The 21,754-nt window shown below is 42.3% G+C and overlaps 1 protein-coding gene across 1 annotated transcript in view; it reads left to right on the top strand.

Annotated features, from left to right (window-relative positions):
- The window catches only part of sptbn5 (spectrin, beta, non-erythrocytic 5), a 95,271-nt gene that overhangs the window by 48,838 nt on the left and 24,679 nt on the right, over positions 1 to 21,754 (top strand). The window contains exons 34-57 of the mRNA XM_085767980.1: positions 862 to 971; positions 1,556 to 1,646; positions 2,382 to 2,498; positions 3,384 to 3,541; positions 4,033 to 4,165; positions 4,278 to 4,423; positions 5,030 to 5,144; positions 5,301 to 5,411; positions 6,432 to 6,611; positions 6,742 to 6,945; positions 8,357 to 8,506; positions 8,611 to 8,715; positions 9,686 to 9,874; positions 10,921 to 11,076; positions 12,455 to 12,646; positions 13,148 to 13,243; positions 13,744 to 13,865; positions 14,926 to 15,040; positions 16,153 to 16,266; positions 16,632 to 16,753; positions 17,551 to 17,713; positions 18,560 to 18,826; positions 19,994 to 20,166; positions 21,503 to 21,593. Coding sequence (XP_085624106.1) covers positions 862 to 971; positions 1,556 to 1,646; positions 2,382 to 2,498; positions 3,384 to 3,541; positions 4,033 to 4,165; positions 4,278 to 4,423; positions 5,030 to 5,144; positions 5,301 to 5,411; positions 6,432 to 6,611; positions 6,742 to 6,945; positions 8,357 to 8,506; positions 8,611 to 8,715; positions 9,686 to 9,874; positions 10,921 to 11,076; positions 12,455 to 12,646; positions 13,148 to 13,243; positions 13,744 to 13,865; positions 14,926 to 15,040; positions 16,153 to 16,266; positions 16,632 to 16,753; positions 17,551 to 17,713; positions 18,560 to 18,826; positions 19,994 to 20,166; positions 21,503 to 21,593 — 3,420 coding nt within the window. The remainder of the gene's footprint in view (positions 1 to 861; positions 972 to 1,555; positions 1,647 to 2,381; positions 2,499 to 3,383; positions 3,542 to 4,032; positions 4,166 to 4,277; positions 4,424 to 5,029; positions 5,145 to 5,300; positions 5,412 to 6,431; positions 6,612 to 6,741; positions 6,946 to 8,356; positions 8,507 to 8,610; positions 8,716 to 9,685; positions 9,875 to 10,920; positions 11,077 to 12,454; positions 12,647 to 13,147; positions 13,244 to 13,743; positions 13,866 to 14,925; positions 15,041 to 16,152; positions 16,267 to 16,631; positions 16,754 to 17,550; positions 17,714 to 18,559; positions 18,827 to 19,993; positions 20,167 to 21,502; positions 21,594 to 21,754) is intronic.

The raw sequence follows: 21,754 nt of genomic DNA, 5'->3' as shown, positions 1-21,754 counted from the left end.
CTGTGGGTTTCAGAACAGGTGATAACAGTTAGTTCAATCAACTCTGAGTAACTTGACCCTGAGTTACGGGGAGATGAAAAGCCCTCATCAATGGAACAAAGATAACATGATTCACCATGGCAACCAGCAAAAAAAAAAGCCTCGCCCCTCCCACTACTCACGGTGGAGTGACGCATGAATGAAATTTTTTTTTCCTTTATTTTTTTTACCGCCGGACAATACGTGAGAATTAAATCTTGAGAGTTATTCAACATTGTGTGTTTGAGCAGGTGCAACTCCAAATGTGTGTTTGATATGTTCAAGTTTGTGTCCATTATAACGTGACGGGGATGTGGTGTAGTCATCAATCACCTGGAAATAATCCAGAAGTGGATCGACCGACTACGAAAAAAATAAGAGAGAGAGAGAGACGCGTGTTGTGTCATGTGAGTGTTGTTCAGATGAACTGACGGTGCAGAACAACAGGAACGATCAAACAAATCCTCATGGAGAATAAAACATCCAGTTGAGGAGTTTACACGTCCTGTCAGCCGCTGCTTTCAGTCTGCAGCTTCAGATAAAAAGGAGAAACTCAGGGTCCCGACCAGGTTAGGTTCACGGAGTGTGTTGCCATAGTAACTGACTCCGAGCTTCAGTTACCTCTCTTTGTGAAACGGGCTGGAGTTACTCCTCTTTCCCTGGTTTGAGTTACCTCCCTTTCTGAAACGGAAAACCCAGAGTTTGCCTCATCATCAGGGTTAACAAACTCAGAGTTTTCACTAAACCTGCTTTGTGGAACGGACCCCTGAGCTACTGAACACCTGGAATAATGACAACAACAATGACTGAACTGTGTGTGTGTGTGTGTGTGTGTTGAACTAGGATTTACAGGCTGAGATCAACGCCCACCAGAAACATCTGGCCCAGGTCCTGGAGAGGGGGCGGAGCCTCGCCAAGTCCAGCAGATCAGACGGCGACGACGTCCTTCAGAGGTTTTTATTGTATTATATTCTTTGGATCCCCATTAGTCTTCATAATGATGCAGACTATTCTTCCTGGGCTCCACATTAAATCAAACACTTATTCCAACAATACAGCGTTTATACAAAGAATTACATAAAATCATTCATCCTGAATATATAAACAAGATTATAGAAATGCATATTAAGTAGTATGTAAATGAGTTAACATGATCAAGAGGAATAATATAGCTTTTTACATGATTATAACATAGTTACATGATTATAGAAGAGTATACATGAGATAACCTGAAGCATAAATGTTCAACGCAGGTGTACTAACATGCTTGAATTCAACTTAACATGATTGCCTAATTTAATAGTAGTCTATTGCAACATAATATTATGACGAAACACAGCTTCTCTCAGTTTCATTTTAAAACTCGACATTCCAGTGGTTGTGATCAAGTGTGGGGGGAGACTGCTGTTCCTCTCTCTCTGAACTTTTCTCCTTTCTCTGTTTTTATGTCAGAAATACATTCTTCTTTTGTTTTGCATCTTTGCATCTAAAATGTGTTTATATAAATGTGTTTCTTCTCCTAACTGTCTTTGTGCAGGTGCAGCCACCTGAAGGCAGAGTGGGAGGAGCTAGAAGAGGCCTGCAGCAGGAGAGCAGCTCACCTCAGCAAGGCCGTCACCAGAGAACAGGTATTTAATCACATATATTTATATTTTCTACAAAAATAAATTATTGTTGCTGTAAAACTTTTCTCTTGATGAGAAATTCAGACAACAAACCAAGAGGAATCAAAAAACTAGTCATTTACTTTAGATCTTCACCATCATAAATTAACTCCCAAACAGAACTAAAGAGGTTTAGTGTGAAAGTTAAACATCGGCTCAAGCAGCAGCAGAAATGTGAACATTGTCAATACAGCACTTTACTAATGCTTAATGCTAAATTTAACTTGTGTTTTAATCTGAAATTTGCAACTGTGTTTATTTATTCATGGTACCTATTCACTGTATTATCCACTGTATTTGTATCATTGCATTTATTGTATTCAGTATATTTGATCCTATTCTAAAACCTGACCAGGGACAAAGAGTGCAAATTAGCTGAAGTTAGACGTCTTGTATGCATCACATTTTACCATTTTTGTGGCAATGTTGTATCGTCCCTGTTAAATAAACATTAAAATAAAATAAAGTAATCTTAATTATACTTCACATGTTGTTATATGTTCTTTGGGCTACCACTACTTCCTTTACGCAAATAAAATTAGACGAAATCAATGATGCAGCTCTAAAGTTTAGTGATGGAGGCAAATGACAGAGAAACTGAATTTAAATACGTATCCAATGACTATTTGAATGTTACATGAACTATATATAATATAAAGAACCATGTGTGTGTGTGTGTGTGTGTGTGTGTGTGTGCAGCTGCTGCTGGACTGCTCAGAGCTAGAGTCCAGACTCACAGAGACGCTCAGTCTGGTTACCGGTGACGACTACGGCAAAGACCAGCTGGCCACTCAGACTCTGATCACCAAACACCAGGTAACAACTCAACACTCAGTAGCTACAGTGTGTTTACTGTGTTTACATAAGCAAACTTTCTTAATCAGATTAAAAACTTGAGGGAACGGAAAATCTGAATCCACTGTTTACATGGGCGCAAAATCAAATAATCCAATCACGACGTGCGTACACATGCACCGAGCTTTATTCAGAATAACAGCATTTTGACATGGGCAGAGCTGTCTAATTTCCCTAAAACAACAGCAGGAAAAGAGTTGTGTCATATACTATATAGTTATAACGGAACTAATGTTGTACTTCCTGTACTATTTTTAACAAACCAATAAGAGCTGTTGCTGTACTCCTGTTGTACATCGTTATTAAACGGACTCAGCAACGTGTACTACTGTTCCTGCGTTACAGGAGGAGAGAACAGGAAGATTTAAATAATAGTTTTGTGCTGCCTCCAAAGTGCTACTATGGAGTAAAAGTGCTACTAGAATTTCAGGTACGGTGAAAAGCCAAAAATGATGTAGGCCTACACCCAAAATATTTACACCCTTTTCAGATCTATCAAACTGTACGCACAACTGCCCGCAACTTCCATTGATAAATCTCACCGGACCCAAGAAAAGTGCAGATGTGAACACGCCTCATATTCAGCCCTCTATACACCCAAACACAACCATATATGGTCAATGCAAACTAGCACATGCATATAAAGTAGCCATGTGCACTATGGAAATCGATTCAACTGTGTGGTCCTGGTTCACCAGGTGCTGGAGGGGCAGCTAGAGGTGTATAGGTGTATATATATCAGTGTATGTAACTGTGTGGTCCTGGTTGACCAGGTGCTGGAGGGGCAGCTGGAGGTGTATAGGTGTATATATCAGTGTATGTAACTGTGTGGTCCTGCTGGTCCAGGTGCTGGAGGGGCAGCTGGAGGTGCTGGAGGTGGAGGTGGAGGATCTGGGGGAGCAGGTGGAGGCGGCGGTGCAGAGCTGGAGTCTGGAGGAGCTGAACCGGCCCTACAGCCACCTGAGCAGCCGCAGCCAGCAGCTGCAGCACCAGGCCGCGCTCAGGTACAAGTCTTTAACACTTCTCCTTTAACCCAAAGAGGGCGGGGAGATCCTTTTACTCTTTGGCGTCTGTCTCAGGAACGCTGAATGACAGCGATGTCATTCTTTTTTTATTGAAAGCGGGACACTTCGGCCTTTACAAAGAGTCCTCTGGTTTGTCTACAGCTCATTCAGGAGCTGAGTCGTCCTGCTTCAAACACCAGTGTGCAACAGGAGATTGTGGGCCAAAGAGAATTCATTTACATCCAGATGGTTGATGCTCTGTTGCCTTGTATGATCACGATTATCTGAAAATCAGCCATAAATGCAATAAATAATGCGTAGATGATCATCAAAGTTTGTTCAGTGCAGGAAACAAGACGATGTTGAGTATCGGAGACAGTCTCAATAGTTTCATATCTGAATCTGCTTTGGTTCTTTATTTGAGCGATGTTTGTTGATGACTTGTTATTCCTTGCTCCTGTGGTCTGATTGGTCCGTGTGTCTGTGCTCAGGGGTCAGAGGTTAAAGGAAGTCCTCCAGCTGCACGAGTTCAGACGTGAGTCCTCGGAGCTGGAGGACTGGATGAACCAGCAGAGACAGACGGCCGAGTCCCAAGACCTGGGCAACGACTACCAGCACGTTCAGGTCAGATACTGACACTAACTCTACTACAGTGTTTTATCTGTGAAGACATAAAAGATAAAGAGAAGTGGTGATGATGATGATGAGTGTGTGTGTTTGTTGTTGTGTGTCTCAGCTGCTCCGTGGGAAGTTTGATGGTTTCCTGAAGCAGCTGGAGGGGGGGGAGGAGCGGCTGCAGAGCTGCAGCGACGCCGCCGCCCGACTGGTCCGTAACAAACATCCTCAGAGCGCTGTCGTCAAGGAGACGCTGCAGCAGCTCAGGTTCACACACCAATACACACTGAAACACAACATTACATTTAACGGGATAGTTCAACATTTTGTCAAATTGGTCCATTGCCATAATCCCTATAGTCATAGCAGCAGGTTCGTTACCTTTAATTGTCGGTGCAAGCTATTTTCAGAACGGTGGAGCAGAGCCGTGAGCTGCTCAGAGCTACGCTACGGAGGCTCATTATGGGATTTCTTGGTTTAATAACACAACGTTACCACACAGAGTTGTTGTAGAGGGAAATTCATGCAAAACCGCTGATGCACGTTGCCTTCAGGGACAGTTTTTCATCAACAGTCTCTGTATTTCCCTCTAAAACAACTCTGTGTGGTAACGTTGTGTTATTATCTCATAGCGTGGTGAATGTGCAGCTCACAACTTGTCCACCAGAGCGTTGTGGAGTTGTTGGATTGTGTATTTGATGAGTTTGATGAGGGAAACCAAGAAATCCCATAATGAGCCTCCGTAGCGTAGCTCTGAGCAGCTCACGGCTCTGCTCCGCCGTTCTAAAAATAGCTTGCACCTACAATTAAAGGTAACTGTGCTCATTCTGATGCTGTGTGTGTGTGTGTGTGTGTGTGTGTGTGTGTGTGCAGTGCATGCTGGGAGGACTTGAAGCAGGCGGCCAGAGAGCGTCAGGACCGTCTGCTGAAGGCCGAGGACTGTCACCGCTTCTACCAGGACCTGAGCGACGCTCTGAGCCTCATACAGGTGACTGATCATCACACATGTGGTCGTCTAACACTGACTGCAGCTGGACACTCAACATCTGTCTCTGTCTCTGTCTCTGTCTCTGTCTCTGTCTCTGTCTCTCTGTCTCTGTCTCTGTCTCTCTGTCTCTGTCTCTCTCTCTCTCTGTCTCTGCAGGAGCGACAGAAGAGTATCCCTGACGACGTGGCGAAGGATTTGCGAGGAGTGATGTCACAGCTGAGGAAACACGAGGCGCTGCTCCACGAGCTGGCCGCCACCGAGCAGCAGGTACTGATGATGATGATGATGATGATGATGACACATGACCTGACATCAGAGAACCAGTGTGAACCGGCTCCACACTCGTTTAGCAGGTTATCAGTAGTGTGAAGACGAGCAGGGAGGAGGAGGAGGAGGAGGAGGCAGTGACTGACAACATGGAGGAAAATAATCTGATGAAGATACGAAATGTTTGGAGGAGATTTGGACAAAGACATAATATCAAGAAAAGATAGCAAGTAGAACAAGAAAGAAGAAGTTGTATGAATTTGATAAAGTAAAGTAACTCTGAGTTCACTACAACATCATTAAGAAACTTAGGGTGCTTTCAAACCTGGATTGTTTGGACCAGTTGTTCCGGAACAGGGAGCGATTTACGTCAGAGATCGGTTCGTTTGGTTATATGTGAACACAACAAAAGCAAAAAAACAAGCAGCCGAGATCGCTTGAAGAGGTGGTCTCGTTTCGGCTCGTTTCCATTCAAGCCCCGGAGCGGTTCGTTTGCAGTGAGAACACAATCGACACAGAGAAGTACGAAGGAGGATTAGGGCTGAAAATATTGGCTACATAGAAGACTCGGATTGGGTCTGGTTTGGGCTTCAACCACGGTTCGGACCGTGTCGGATTTTCATTTTCATTGGGCTAATGAATTTTTTTTAAATTTCTGACCAATAAGAGAACAGTTTGTTAGTGCATGGCATTTGTTTACAACGTTGGACTGTTTGGAGCTGTTACCATGTGTGAACGCAAATGATCCCAAAAAAAGTATGCAGCAGTTGTATTGGTTTAGTTGCTGAATCGGAACAAAGCAGGTGTGAATACGCCCTCAGAAAACTGAAGAATGAACAGACAGTGAGAAAACAAAACTACTGAGTAAAGCAGAGTAACGTCCTCCCACTCCGGTTCCACTTAAACTGGACTGAACAGAAAACACCCAGACTCTGAGACTTAGGAACCAGAACCGTGTCTGGAAGCAGCTTCTCACTCCTGGATCTCCTCTGTGTGTGTGTGTGTGTGTGTGTGTTGTAGTTGCAGGAGCAGCTGGACTCTGTAGACCCGGTCTTGGAGCGCTGCACGCCGCTGCTGAGGCGGCGGCTGCAGGAGGTGCAGCAGGAGGTGGTGGAGCGCTGGGAGGAGCTGCGGCTGCACGCCGAGCAGAGGGAGGAGGAGCTGAGACTGGCCTGTCGCAGAATCCTCTTCCTCAACACGGTGAGAAGCCGAAACCACCCAAAATTTAAATTTCCCTCATCATCTCCTCCCCCTCATGTGGACTAAGGGCTGGGAGAAGTTTCAGAGTCCTCCAGGTCTGAGTTCTGGTTCTGGTTGTGTGTGTGTGCAGGTGCAGGACTACCTGCTGTGGTGCAGCCAGCTGCTGGGCGCCATGGCGGCGGAGGAGAGCATCAGCGACGTGGCCACGGCCGACCTGCAGCGGGCGCAGCACCAGCAGCTGTGGAACGAGATGGAGACCAGACAGGAGACCTACCAGCAGGCTCTGGACATGGGGGAGGAGCTGCAGAGGGACGACAGGGACAACAGGAGGGAGGTGAGGGAGACCAGCATCACCCGGGGGCTCCTTTAGAAACGTGGCGTCACAAAGTAGCGGACGGTGGTGAACTGAAGTCAGACTACAGAAATGTAGCGTGAGAAGAACGATGATGTTTTTATTATCGCCCTTCACACGTTTAATTTCAACCCGTATCATGCATTAGATCCATGTTATCAGAATGATTAATTCAATGACGTTATTTTGCATTGGACTGAGTCATTAGTTGTGTTTCCATCAGCTATTTAGATGCATCTAGATGTATCGCATCGGAAAATGATGATGGAAACACCGTAATTTGAATTAAAATCCCCTGATTCGCACAAACTGAAATACGCTCGCTATGGTCGGGTTTTGGTTGATTCGAATGGGATGGAAACAGCTGTATGCGAATTAAGTGACGTAGCCACTTTCACCCCATCTGCTCCCGTGTTTGCAGTTCACTCACAAGACAACAACAGGGTTTCCGCTACATGTCTAATTAATTGTGGCGCATGGCCACGGCAAAATAAAAGCCCCCACACACCTTCATAATGATGATGATGATGTTACTGCACGTACCCTTTTATTAACAATCCTACACGAAGTTTTATAAACGAGGCTGCTGGTTGTTATGCTCTGGTCTGTGTTCAGAGGAGTTTATCTGTGTGTTTGAACCTCCAGGTGTGTGAGAAGGAGTTTATCTGTGTGTTTTGAACCTCCAGGTGTGTGAGAAGGAGTTTATCTGTGTGTTTTGAACCTCCAGGTGTGTGAGAAGGAGTTTTATCTGTGTGTTTCTGAACCTCCAGGTGTGTGAGAAGGAGTTTTATCTGTGTGTTTCTGAACCTCCAGGTGTGTGAGAAGGAGTTTTATCTGTGTGTTTCTGAACCTCCAGGTGTGTGAGAAGGAGTTTTATCTGTGTGTTTTGAACCTCCAGGTGTGTGAGAAGGAGTTTACCTGTGTGTTTGAACCTCTAGGTGTGTGAGAAGGAGTTTATCTGTGTGTTTCTGAACCTCCAGGTGTGTGAGAAGGAGTTTTACCTGTGTGTTTTGAACCTCCAGGTGTGTGAGAAGGAGTTTATCTGTGTGTTTTGAACCTCCAGGTGTGTGAGAAGGAGTTTTACCTGTGTGTTTTGAACCTCCAGGTGTGTGAGAAGGAGTTTATCTGTGTGTTTTGAACCTCCAGGTGTGTGAGAAGGAGTTTTATCTGTGTATTTCTGAACCTCCAGGTGTGTGAGAAGGAGTTTACCTGTGTGTTTTAACCTCCAGGTGTGTGAGAAGGAGTTTTATCTGTGTATTTCTGAACCTCCAGGTGTGTGAGAAGGAGTTTACCTGTGTGTTTTAACCTCCAGGTGTGTGAGAAGGAGTTTTATCTGTGTTTTGAACCTCCAGGTGTGTGAGAAGGAGTTTTACCTGTGTGTTTTAACCTCCAGGTGTGTGAGAAGCTGGACGCGCTGCAGGCGGAGCGGGAGAAGCTGGAGCAGCAGTGGAGCAGGAAGCAGAGCTGGTTGGAGACGGTTCATCTGGAGCAGGTCTTCTACCGGGACGTCAGCAGCACCGACAAGACCTCCGCCTCCCAGGAGGTAGCTCAGCCTGAGTCACCATCACCATCACCATCATCATCTTCATCTGGAGGATAACTACCTGTCCTGACTCGGGTTAATCCTGCTCTGCTGTGTCTCTCCAGATCCTGCTGAAGAACAGCATTCTGGGAACCACGGTGGACGAGACGGAGGGTCTGATCAAACGCCACGAAGCTTTTGAGAAACTGCTGAGCTCACAGGACGACAAGGTGAGTGTCAACCTCCGTTTATCTGTCTGTTTTATATGGAAGAAACGTATGAGAGGTCATGAAATCACCCAATATGTCACCAGAGACTAAAGAAAGAAACACTGATCTAACTGACAACAATATTACAACCAGAATATTCACTCCTTTGAGCTTTTTTTGCACAATAATCTGTTTTCCCAGTGCACGTTTACAGCTTTGTCCGCTTCATTTCCTCCTGTTACCACATGGTCACAGCTCCGGTGACGTAGAGCTGGAGCAGGGTGGAGGATAGCGTGTTGCTATCTGGCAACCTGGCTATCAGCTCCTTTAAGGAACTACTTTACTTTACTTTACTTTATTTGTTTATTTATTTGAATGGGACAGTGAGCGCACATTAATGGACATAACATGTAAATGTGCCGGATTATAGCAAGATGCTCATTTCCATCTGTAGTCCCATTAACATAAAAACAGTTCAACAGCAGTACACATTACACATAATATAAAAGAGAGAAAGACAACACAAAAAGGCAACTATGACAATGAAGAACATATTGACAAACACATTCATTTAGTCCACAGGTAGGGGGACCATAAGAGTTTTGTTCTGGGAGATAAAGTGCATAAGTGCTGCGTTAAAGTGATGCAATAGTGCAAGAGTGCATAGGTACCAGGTTGTTTTGCACGATGCCCTATAAGAGTATTTATCAAAGTGCCAGATAGTATTGCACAAGGCCCTAGAGTGCACATCAGTTTAAAGTGCCAGGTTGTGTTACCCGATGCCCATTACACCCAGTTGCACAAGCAGAAGTGTGTAGATGTTGCACAAAATGTAATCCATAGTTGTATTATGTTACAGGTGGTCACATGTCTGGTTTGCTTGTAACCGAGCTTTTAGTTTTCCCTACTAGACTTGGATGTCGGTCGTCCTGCTCTCTTTGTCTCTCTGTCTTGTTTCTTGGTGAATCTAACGGCTGTGTCCCGTCCTCAGCTGTCCTCTCTGAAGGATCTGGCCGAGCGGCTGAAGAAGCAGCTGAGCAGAGAGAAGAGTCGACAGGTCAAGTCCAAACTGAAAGCCGTCCTGCAGAGACGGGACCGGATCAGAGAGCTGTCGGTCAGACGCAGAGAGGAGCTGGACCTGTCCCGGATGCTGTGTGTCTTCAACAGAGACGTCTCCCAGGTAACCACGGAAACACATGGAGCTCAGTCCGGCGTTGAGCTGTCAGTCTGACTCTGTGTGTTTTTATTTGTTAGGATCCCCATTAGCTGCGCTCTAGAACGCCGCTAGTCTTCCTGAGGTTTCACAGTTAAAACCAGTAGCTACATTTAAACATAAATCTGCAATCACAACATGAAAGACAAGTCAACAAAATCTTACATTAAATCTGTACCATCAGATTGTCATCCACATCAAAGAACCTGTGTAAGATAACTCTGATGTACAGCAGTTATAAAATAAAATAAAAAGAAAAAAATAAGAGGGTAAAACAAATGAAAATGACAACAAGAGACCCTATTACCCTACATAAGACCCTTTGTATGTATGTGTGTGTGCATGTGTATGTGTTCATATGTTATTTTACAGATTTGAAATTCCAAGATATTTTTTTATTTGCTTTTTGAAGGTTAGTTTGTGTGTGAGTTTAGTTATTGGCAGCGGTAACTAAGGAGTTCCATGATTTCATTGATCTGTATTCTATTGTGTGCTTCAGAAAGTTGGTGTTTGGTTTAGGAAGCATTGTGTTGCCTGTCTGGTGGCGTATGGATATGAATCATGATTGTGTTTTAACTGATTGTATTGATATAAAGGTGTTTTAAACTGTAATATTTTCCATATTGAGAGAAGTAATGCAGCATTGACTCTGTCCTCTACTTTTAACCATTGTAGACAGGAATGCATGTTGTTGATGCTGTTACTGTATGGGCATTGCAGAGCAAGGCGTGCTGCCTTGTTCTGCACCAGCTGTAACTTATTCAGATCGTTTTGTGTAGATCTTGCCCATACTATCTGACAATAGTCCAGATGTGAGAGTACAATGTTATTTAAAACAATCTTTGCCGTATTTGCTGTGAGGTATTTCCTACATCGCCTTACCACGGCCAGTGACTTACCCATTTTATGTACAACAGTGTCAATGTGTTTTGACCAAGACAGCTTGTTATCAAGGAAGATGCCCAGGAGCTTAGTTTTCCTCAACTTGCTGTGTGTGTGTGTGTGTGTGTCAGGCGGAGGAGTGGGTGTCTGAGCGGATGCAGAAGATGGCGGAGGATGGGAAGGCCGACCTCAGCAGTCTGCAGACCAAGATGAAGCTGCTGCAGAAGCATCAGGTGTTTGAGGCCGAGATCCTGGCTCACGGCGGGATCATCAGCTCCGTGCTGCAGGTGAGAAGAGACACGGGAGGAGGAGAGGAGAGATGGAGGAGGAGATGAGAAGTAAAAAAGGTGAAATAGAGGTATAAAACTGGAGATGAGGTGAATTATAAAAAGACGAGATGAGACGTGAAGAGGTGGGATGTTAAGACACTGAACCTGAGGAGATACGAGCTAACGAAAAGATTAAAATCCAGATGTAGATCCAGAATAATCTGTATTCCAGGGTTTGTAGGTTTTGAAAAAACCTTGAAAAGTCATTTGTCAAAGTCAAGTTTTGGAGAAGCCATGGAATTTTTTTCTCACTTAGTAATAACAGCCTATGTGATTGATGGTTAAAATTGCTAAATAAAAATGTTGTATTGACTAATCTTGCACATTGATCTGATCAGTCAGTCGCCGTGCTTTGCAAGATGCAGTCGACTATGAAGACTTTTAGGTTTGATCGAGTGACAACAATTTCAGGAAGATGTTCATTTAACAAAGTTTGGCCTCACACAGAGAAATATAAGATATAAGTCACGGCTGGAGAAGGGAGAGGACCAGAACCCAGGGAAAGCTAAATGTATCTTATGCAGTGAAACGTTTCACATATGGGGGAGGCAGAGCGCACAAACCCATTAATGTCACTGTAGATGCACATGACGCATTCAATTAGATGAATCCCCCACGCCCCGTCTGTAAAGGGTAGGCAAAATCAATGCGAGAGGCCAAGGCGTCCTCAACTTTTTCTTGAAATTTTACCACTTTTTTCTCGAATTTCTTTACTTTTTTTTTGAGAAATTTTTACCACTTTTTTTTAAAAAGTTTCTTTAGAATTTTTTAAAAAGTTTTTTTTGAGGAATTTTGCCACTTTTTTGAGAAATTTTACCACGTTTTTCTAAAAAAAAGTAACATTTTTTTTTAAACTCTTTTTTTTTTTTTTTTTTTACTTTTTTTGGGAAAAATTTTTACCACTTTTTTCTAGAAATGATTCAACATTTTTGGGAGAAATTGTACCACTTTTTTCCAGAAATGTCTCTACAATCTTTCCAAAAATTCATGCCTGATTTGAATGTCCATTAACTAAGTAAATATTTGTGTATTTCTGGCGTCTGCTTCAAAATTTTGTCCAATGAGGGCCCGTGGTCTAATTTGTATCAATTTAGGAGAACCACTGAGCTAAATATAATCATAGAAGACTGAAAATCACAGCATATGTCTGTTCTGATTATACTAGTCAGCGGTGTAAAGCTCAAACATGTGGGAGCCTCCTTTTATATTTAATAGAGGGACAATATCTGAAAGAGCAGCAGTCAAGACATCAAGTCAAGTCATGGAAATGAGTTGGTTAAAATGTGTTTGAACCCTGGTGTTTACCTGGACTGACTGTCTCGTTCTGTGGCTGCAGGCCGGAGAGGAGCTGGTCTCCCTCCGTCCCCCCAGGTCCAAGGAGGTGAAGAGGAGCGCCGCCGCCCTGCAGCTGCACTGGGAGGAGCTGAAGAGCGCCGTGGCCACGCGGGGGAAAGCTCTGGAGGACAACAGGGACTTCCTGGAGTTCCTGCAGAAGGTGCAGGAGGTGGAGGCCTGGATCAGACACAAGGTGAGAGATGGAGAAATCCACAATCACAAACAAACCATACCTGAACATATGAATCTGGATCTTTAGGCAAGGCAAGGCATCTTTATTTATACAGCACATTTCATACCAAGGCAACTCAATGTGCTTTACATAAAGACAAAACATTAAAAAAAGAAGCATAAGACAGAATAAAAACAAACAAAACACTAAAAACAGAGTTAAAAGTAAGAGCAAATAAAAGTAAAAGAAAAGAAAATAGATAAAGTTTTAAGTTCTCAGCTATAAGCACATGAAAAGAGAAATGTTTTTAACCTGGATTTTAAAGTGCTGACAGTTGGGGCTGATCTCAGTTCTGCTTGGTAGGCTTTATACTCTACTAACATGTCATTCATGTATTCTGGACCTAAACCATTCAGTGATTTGTAAACCAGTAGCAGAACTTTAAAATCTATTCTGTAGCTGACTGGGAGCCAATGGAGCCAGTGTAACTCTGTGTTCTCTCTGACTCCGTCTGTGTTTCAGGAGGTGATGATCAACGTGGGCGACGTAGGGAAGGACTACGAGCACGGAGTTCAGCTGCTGAAGAAGCTCAGCGAGTTCAGAGGAAGTGGAGACGGGGTGAGTGGCCGTCGGAGTCGGAGATCGTCTCACCAAACACAGAGAGAGCTGCAACAAAAACAATGAATCAATCTGTAATATGAGTCCATGTAGTCTCTGTTTCAAAAAGAAAAACTGTGATCCTTCCTATTGTGCAAAACAAAAGTGCCAAGTCAATTTGACAGAAATAAAAACAGCCTTTTCAATTGCATCATTGCAGATTTATTAACGGTTCTAAAGGCGAATACCGTATACGATTTCAATGCTGTATTTGTCAGATGTGTAACAATCAGTATACCTGTGCGATATTTCACAATAAAAGCCCAAATAAAGAAATTGATGGAGACTGGCATCATGCAGTTCATTTAAAAACAAAACATCAAAATGTGGCTTCCTATTAAAATATGAGCAGTTTTCCATTAAAACATAGGGATTGAGTATAAGTTTATTATTAGATATTGAAACGTGTTGTTGTTACTGATGATGTGAGTGAAGGTATACTGTATGTACTCTCTGTTCAGGAAGTGACGGTGGACGACGCCCACATCACGGCCATCAACAGACTGGCGGCGCGGCTGGAGAGGAGGCAGAGCGCCGACGAGCTGGTGACCATCAGCCAGAGGAGGCAGCAGCTCAACGACAGGTGGCGTCCAATCAGAAAACACCTAAAAACATAAATACATCTGGTCTCAGGGTATCCGCGGGGTCTTGAAAAGTATTAAAAGGTGATTAGGGATGTCACAATTACTTGTTTTCACAATTAATCGCGGTATTAAACACTGCAATTAATTGATCGCAAAGATTCCTAAATACCGTCACTTTCCAAAAAAAGATTATGTATGAACCGTGTCGGCAGATGTGGCGCCAAAGTAAAGGTGAATGCACAGATACTGGTCCATTTATCTAACGTAGCATTGAATTGGTAGGAATTTAAATGCTAGAGTGTCATTTGTAATAAAAAAAAAGATTAAAATTAACTTAAACATTTGGTATCGATGACAATTAATGACTTGAATATTTCAAACACTTCCCCCTGGTGGATTAATAATTGGTCATATTTTAATAGATATTTAAAATATTTTATAATTAGTAATGTATATTTTAACTATATTTGATTTTACACATTAATAGTGTTGTGAAATTAATTAATGCATAATAATCGTGATAATCGTAATACCGTGATTATTTCTCTGACAATAATCGTACCAAAAAAAATCTATTATCGTGACATCCCTAAAGGTGATAAATCAATTTTGGGAAAATTAAGACCCTTAAAAAGTATTAAAAAGTCTTTTCACGACTTTATAAAGTCTTAAATTTTCAAGGTATTTTTTCTGAATTAGCTGTCCAAGAGTTTGAGTCCTAAAAAACATTGTGAAAGTGTGTGAATTTATTCATTTTATTAAAAACCAAAGATGAACTGGTACATAAAAAAGAAAAGAAGATTGTTGTTTTTGTTTTTTGAGTGGAGCAATGGTTTTTTGACAAACTTTGCCTTTGATTTATTATCCCAGCCTATTTTAAATTCTGTTGTATCATAGTGGTCTATAGTCTTTATTACAAACAAGTTAAAAGTGTCACTGATGTAAATGGTTACAGCTTGAAGTGGCGGTGAGGTGTTGAAAAATATTGAGAAGGTCTTGAAAAAGTCTTAAAAGGTTTTAGAATTAACTTTCCTGCATAAACCCGGTGGTCTCTTCCAGGTGGAGCAAGTTCCACGGAGATCTGAACACGTACAAGAAGAAGCTGGAGGCGGCGCTGGTGATCCACGGCCTCATCAGAGAGCTGGAGGAAGTCCGGGACCGAGCCAACGAGAAAGTCGGTGCCGCCTCTAGATTTAGAAGCTTCAGAAGGTTTAATCTGGAGCAAAGTTATATTATATTTTGCTATCCAGGATCACATAATCCGTCTTTACTTTTATCCAGTTTTTCAAATCACAGTTGGTCCAAACTTTTCAAGATTAACATATCTGGATAATGAGTGAAAATGGGGCCTACACATTGTTTTCTGTGCTGTTTTTTGTTTTTTCCGTGTCTTTTAAACAGCCAGACCTGATCTGACCCCCAACAAATGAATTAAAAATAATAAAAATTGCAGTAAAGTCAAAAACATTGTGAATATTTTTCCATGCGTTTCAAATTCAAACTTCAAAATTCAAAATACAAATTTCAATTTTCATTTAATTATCCAGTAGTTGGGGAAAAGTTATTTCTTTCTTACTTTATCACTAAAATTTAAATTTCAGATGCAAAATATCAATGTTTGTATCCTACATTATAAATGTTGTTTATTTGACCAATTTGAATTGAATTTAAATCCTATTTTGTTGCTGAATCCACCAAACTGCTCACTGATCAGAATAATCCTGGTGTTTTTGATCAAAGTTTTCCCAATCTGACTAAAAAGTTCTGAACAACACAAACTGAGGGTTTGATCCAGATTAAAACCAAGACTGATCTGATCTCAGAATCCGTTTTTAGTTTTGAAACAACACATTTTCATTTCCATATTTCGCACATTCTGTGACAAACTGTAAACTGTTTTCTTGTCTGTAACAACATCTATTGCACGTCTGTCCGTCCTGGGTGAGGGATCCCTCCTCTGTTGCTCACCCTGAGCTTTCTCCTGGTTTTCCCTGTTAAAAGGGTTTTCCATGGAGTTTTTCCTCAGTGGATGTGAGGGTCTAAGGACAGAGGATGTTGTTACGATGCCATGTAAAGCCCTTTGAGACAAACTGTTTGTAAAAACGGGCTATACAAATAAAATTGCCTTGCCTTGCCTTGCCATTTTCAAGATTTGATCCGATCCATGATCCAGAATCCGATTATATTCCGATTCTATTCCCTTTTGAACAGCAGCTGGGCCGTGGAGTTTGTCTGTTTTTTATTTATTCTGGTTGTGTGTGTGAACGCGGTTTCCCCTGGGTGCAGATGCTGCTGCTGCAGGGTCAGGGCTGTGGCTTCGATGTGGAGAGCGTTGAGAACCTGATCAGCCGCCACGAGAAGACGGAGCAAGAGGCCGGCGTCATACAGGAGAGGTCAAAGGTGAGACTGGACTTAACCCTTTAGAGGTCTGAGCTTATTTTGTTTTAATACTTTTGATTTTGCCGTTTTGTACCACAAGTCCATGCTTGGTATCTTTTTTCAACAACAATTCCACAACACATTCGGCCAGAAAATACACAGAAATCATTATCCAAATTGAAAAACGATCCATGTCAGAAGTTCTGAGGTGAAAGTTTGGTTTTGCAAGAAGAGTCTGAGGTTTTGTGAATGTAGCTTGAAAATAGGGGTTTGTGTTCACAGTTTAGAGAAAAGGAGAGAAGCTTTCGAGAAATGTGTCTTAGCAATCGAGAAAAACTAAGTTACACATTTAAGAGTCGTCATATTGTTGGTGGTCACCTCACCAGGCTCTGGAGACGCAGGTGTCTGATCACCTGAAGGCTCGGTCGGTGATGAGCGACAACCTGAAGAACAAACAGAAGGAGGTGCAGAAGGCTCTGAAGACTCTGGACCAGGAGGTCAAACACCGGTCAGACCCATTCACTGATTGACTGATTATAGCAAATACAGTGGAAACCGCTTATAGTGATCACATGGGCCCAGAGTCAATGTGACCACTATAAGAGTTTGACTATTATAACCGATTTTTTTTATTATTCCACCTAATTTTTTATGCAGAACATCATCTAAATGCCATTTGTATAGTTTATCAATGAGAAAAATGTAACAAAACAGACAACTTCAGCATCCTCTGAATTTTATTTAATGTTTCAAACATGGTACAGTTGTTTCAAATGCTGTTTAATTACTGCGCAGACGTAACTCAAATACTGGACACAATACAGCACAGTAATGTATAGCTTACTGTGGTTAACATTATAAATAGCCTCTAGGAGACTACGTTTTCCATTAAGAGAAAATGACTTCCTGTTTTCCAGCCATGATTTGTGCGCTTGCTGCCCGGTGTTTTGCGCCCGGTGTCGACTCATTTACGTTAGCTATACTGTAGCAGCAGAAGCAGACGTCCAGCAATGAATCATGAGAGTAATAAAGTAAATACACGTAGTTTTAAAATTGTTTCTGCACATGTTTTCATTCATAAAATGACCAAAAATGAACACTATAAGCAGATTTCTTGATTATTATGAACAAATTATTGCAGCATTTGTATAGAGATGATTCTGTCCCAAGCCTTTTGATCCATATAAGCGGTTGATTACTATATCCGTGATCACTATAAGCGATTTCCACTGTATATTCCTGATTAAGACACAACTAACTGAGAAGAGGCTCATGGGAAATGTTGTTGTTATTGTTGTTGTGCAGGAAGGAGCAGCTGCAGGAGGCTCACCAGCTGCAGCTGTTCAGAGCCAACCAGCGCCTCCTGCTGGAGTGGAGCCTCAAGCAGAGCAGCGAGCTGGAGGACAAAGGTCTTCCCAAGACCCGGACCGAGTCGGACCGCCTCATCCTGGAGCACCAGGACTGGAAGGTGACCCACTACTCCTCCTTCTTCCCTCCGTGTGTGTGTGTGGTGGATTAGGCTTGTCACCAGACCAGAATTCACTAGTTGATGCCAACACCAGTAAAGTTCCACGATTCTAGATACTTATCTGATACCACGATTAAAAAGATATTTAAAAAAACAGAACCCATGTGCTTCTAAATTCATTAGTTCATTGGTACAGTCGAGAGCTTGGTTTTTTTGCATTTCACTGCACTGTTTTTTAACCTTGGTTTTAGCTTTGCATGTGACCAATACACTTATCTATCTATCTATCTATCTATCTATCTATCTATCTATCTATCTATCTATCTATCTATCTATCTATCTATCTATCTATCTATCTATCTATCTATCTATCTATCTATCTATCTATCTATCTATCTATCTATCTATCTATCTATCTATCTATCTATCTATCTATCTATCTATCTATCTATCTAGGCTACTTTATAAAAAAACAACAACCCAAAAAACAGTTTTACATCAAACTTTCTTGTACTAAAGCTCCACTCAGCAGAAACATGAAGTAAGAAAAGAGTTAGAAAGGTAAATATGTCTCAACACAAACGTGGTTTGTCGTCACATTTATCAACAGAACAGAGAAAAGACGGCTGGAACGTAGTGATGTCACCATTATAGATTTTCTTGGTACTTATTATATAAACAAAATATTATCTACATATCTATTAATATAGGACCAATTATTGATCCGTCAGAGGAAATGTTTGAAGTTTTTTTAAATTATTTTTTTTCTTATAAATGATGCGTAAATGGCGGCATCGACTTGTTACGATCAGATCCACAGTGAACCGTGTGTGTGTGTGTGTGCAGACGGAGATCGGCGCGCGCACCGAGCGCATGGACTCGGTGCGGGACTACGGGCTGGGTCTGATCCGGTCCGGTCACGGCTCGAAGGCGGAGATCCAGAAGGCTCTGAAGCAGCTGGAGGAGGCCCGAGGCGGACTGGACCGGGCCTGGGAGACCCGCGGCCGCATGCTGGAGCAGGCTCGAACCCTGCAGCTGTTCCACGTCGCCGTGGAGACATGTGAGAGCTGGCTCAGCAACAAGGAGGCGGTTCTGTCCAATCAGGACCTGGGGGTGAGGACACACGCTCTGATTGGACGGGAGGTTCCGCAGTAATGTTGTTTTTGGCGGCCTGTTTTAATTTTAGTCTTTGTGCCAAACTGTCATTTTAGTTTTTATTAGTTTTAGTCACGGTCATGCTCTTTTTTGTTTAGTCAAGTTTTAGTCGACTAAAACTCAGAGCATTTTAGTCAGAATACCCCATAACTATTTTAGTCTAGTTTTAGTCGACGAAAACCGACAACATTTTAGTCTAGTTTTAGTCAATGATTTTAATCTATATATTTATTATTATATTATTGCTACTAGGGGTGGGCAAAAATATCGATACGGCAATATATCGCGATATTTTGTATTCAGACGTAAATCCAGTACGACTTCCGCACCTCTGCTCCGCGAGGTGTCACTGTACTGCTACCTCAGACTGTGTGGTGTTCATGCAAATACGTTGTTGTAAATTGCGCTTGTATAGTTACAATAAAATGGCATGGATAATTTGAGTTACATTGACTCAGTTTGTCCCATGAATTATCACTATCATCTGATGTATATACAACTCGGATTTTAAGATGCATAATGCCTTTTACATTTTTCAGCGAACTATGTAGAATATCGCAATATATCGCAAAATTTGGATATCGCAATATAATATCGTATCGTGACTCAGGTATCGTGATGTGTATCGTATCGTGAGGTCCTTGGCAATACCTACCCCTAATTGCTACCTTAAAAGACTCAAGAATACATCTATTACAGACATGGAATGGAAGATACTCTGCTTAACTATTTATTTTCGGTTCCCACACACTATATTTAGCAGATATTTTGGAGAAACCCACTTTACTACAACGTGTCAGAGTCATTAACACTAACCCACCGCAGCTGCATCTTCTACTAAATAATGCCGTGAGTGAGGATTGAGGAAGTGACGTCGCTGCCTAGGAAAAATATTAATAATAGCGCGACTAAACATTATAACGTTATTTCATCTCGTCTTGTTTTGGTCAAAGAAGAGACATTCTAGCAGAGTTTTTGTTTTGTAAACCACATTAGTCTCATTTTTATTCGTCAACAATATCGCGTTATATATTTTATTATAGTTATCGTCACATGGCCACTATTTACGTTTTGTCTCGTCTGGTTTTGGCCACGTGATGAAGGTTTGTTGACGCTGTGTTTCAGAGCACGGTGGTGGAGGTGGAGACGCTGCAGAGGAAGCAGCAGCAGCTGGAAGAAGCTCTGGAGGCTCAGACCCAGCAGCTGCAGCAGCTGGAGGACCAGGCCCAGACCATGATCCAGCAGAAACACTACGACTCTGAGGCCATCCGGGCCAAGAGCCGAGCACTGGCCCTCAGGTCACACACACACACACTGAACACACACTGAACATACACACACACACTAGGGGTTGCACAGACTAGTCGACTAGTTCAGGGGTTCTCAACTAGTCTCACTCTGGGCTCCACATCTTCCCATGGTCATTAAGTCGCGACCCACTTTTATAGAATTCAAACCAAGAATTTTTTTTTAAAGCCTTTAAAAACCCCTTACCTCTTTATTGAGCAAAGTGCATTTCAGAGCACATGAATGAAACTGAGGAGTTACCATGACAACTGCATGTACGGAAGTGAATAAAAAAATATCAAACTGCACAAAATGGAGACCAACAAAACGATATATTTGACTTCTAATGCATCTCTGCATTCAGAGCATGTTCACTAAAGTGAATAAATATCAAATTGCACAAAATAAAGACCCACAAAACAAAACCAGATTCACTGCATCAGGCCACATTAATAAGAAACTGAGGAGCATTACAACTGCATGTGTTCACGTGACGCGTGCCTTTCAATATAAGTTATTCATTCGTTAACATCAGATGTGCATTAAATATTATTAACTTTTTTGACCAGCTGTCCGCGACCCATCCAGAACGGGTCCACGACCCACTTTTGGGTCCCGACCCACCAGTTGAGAACCACTGGACTAGTTGATTAGTCGACTTTACTGCTCCACGTTGACGCTTTGAGCTTGACGTCGACTAGTCTCTGATCATGTGACAGTACAAGAGAAGAGCTGCTTGAAACAGCAGCTGAGTGGCTGAATGAAGATAATCCCTCACCCTAATTGATTTCAATTATCTTCTATTGCTGAATTCACCGCCTTGGTAAACTTGGTTATTAAAAAAAGTAGCATGTAACACTAGCACATCGCTTTTCATTGGAAAAAAACAACCAACCAGGAGTGAAAAACAAAAACTGTGACTGACAGGACTGTGATGGTGACGTTTTCCTCCCCGGACAGTCGCTACAGTATTTTCTTTTGCACTTGTATAGGAGTGTATGTTACAAAAAAACAAACTGATTTACAGCTTGTTGTTTATAAAGCTGCTGTTCTGTGGACTCATTTCTGCACATGAGCGTCAGTCAGTGAAACAGATTGTTGCAGAGCATTTCCCTCCTCCTGTGATTTTAGTTATGACGGGAACAATATGAATGAAGTCATCAGCGACTAGTCGACGTCGACTCGAACTTCATAACATTAGAGTCGACTTTAAAACATCTGAGGTCATGCAACTCCTAACGCACACACACACACACACACACACACTGAACACACTGAAGACACAGCTACAGGTTCATCACTGCACACACACTGATGCCTTCCCTCTGTGTGTGTGTGTGTGTGCAGGCGCAGTCAGCTGCAGCAGCAGATCAGATCTCGTCACAAAGCTCTGGATGGATCTCTACAGCTGCAGCAGTTCTTATCCAGCAGCTACCAGGTACTAATACTCTACTCTACTATAGTCTACTGTAAAATACTCTACTCTACTATCGTCAACCGTACTCTACGGTACTAGATTTGGAAACGGTGCCGTTTCAATCGTCACATAATGGTGCGATCGGAACTGCCGTATTTATCATTGGCTACTTTTTTTTTTCT

This window comes from Trachurus japonicus, chromosome 22 (assembly GCF_045865225.1).
Source record: "Trachurus japonicus isolate A0001 chromosome 22, Traja_1.0".
NCBI classification, from domain to species: Eukaryota; Metazoa; Chordata; class Actinopteri; order Carangiformes; family Carangidae; genus Trachurus; species Trachurus japonicus.
This window is presented reverse-complemented; position numbering and strand designations above follow the sequence as displayed.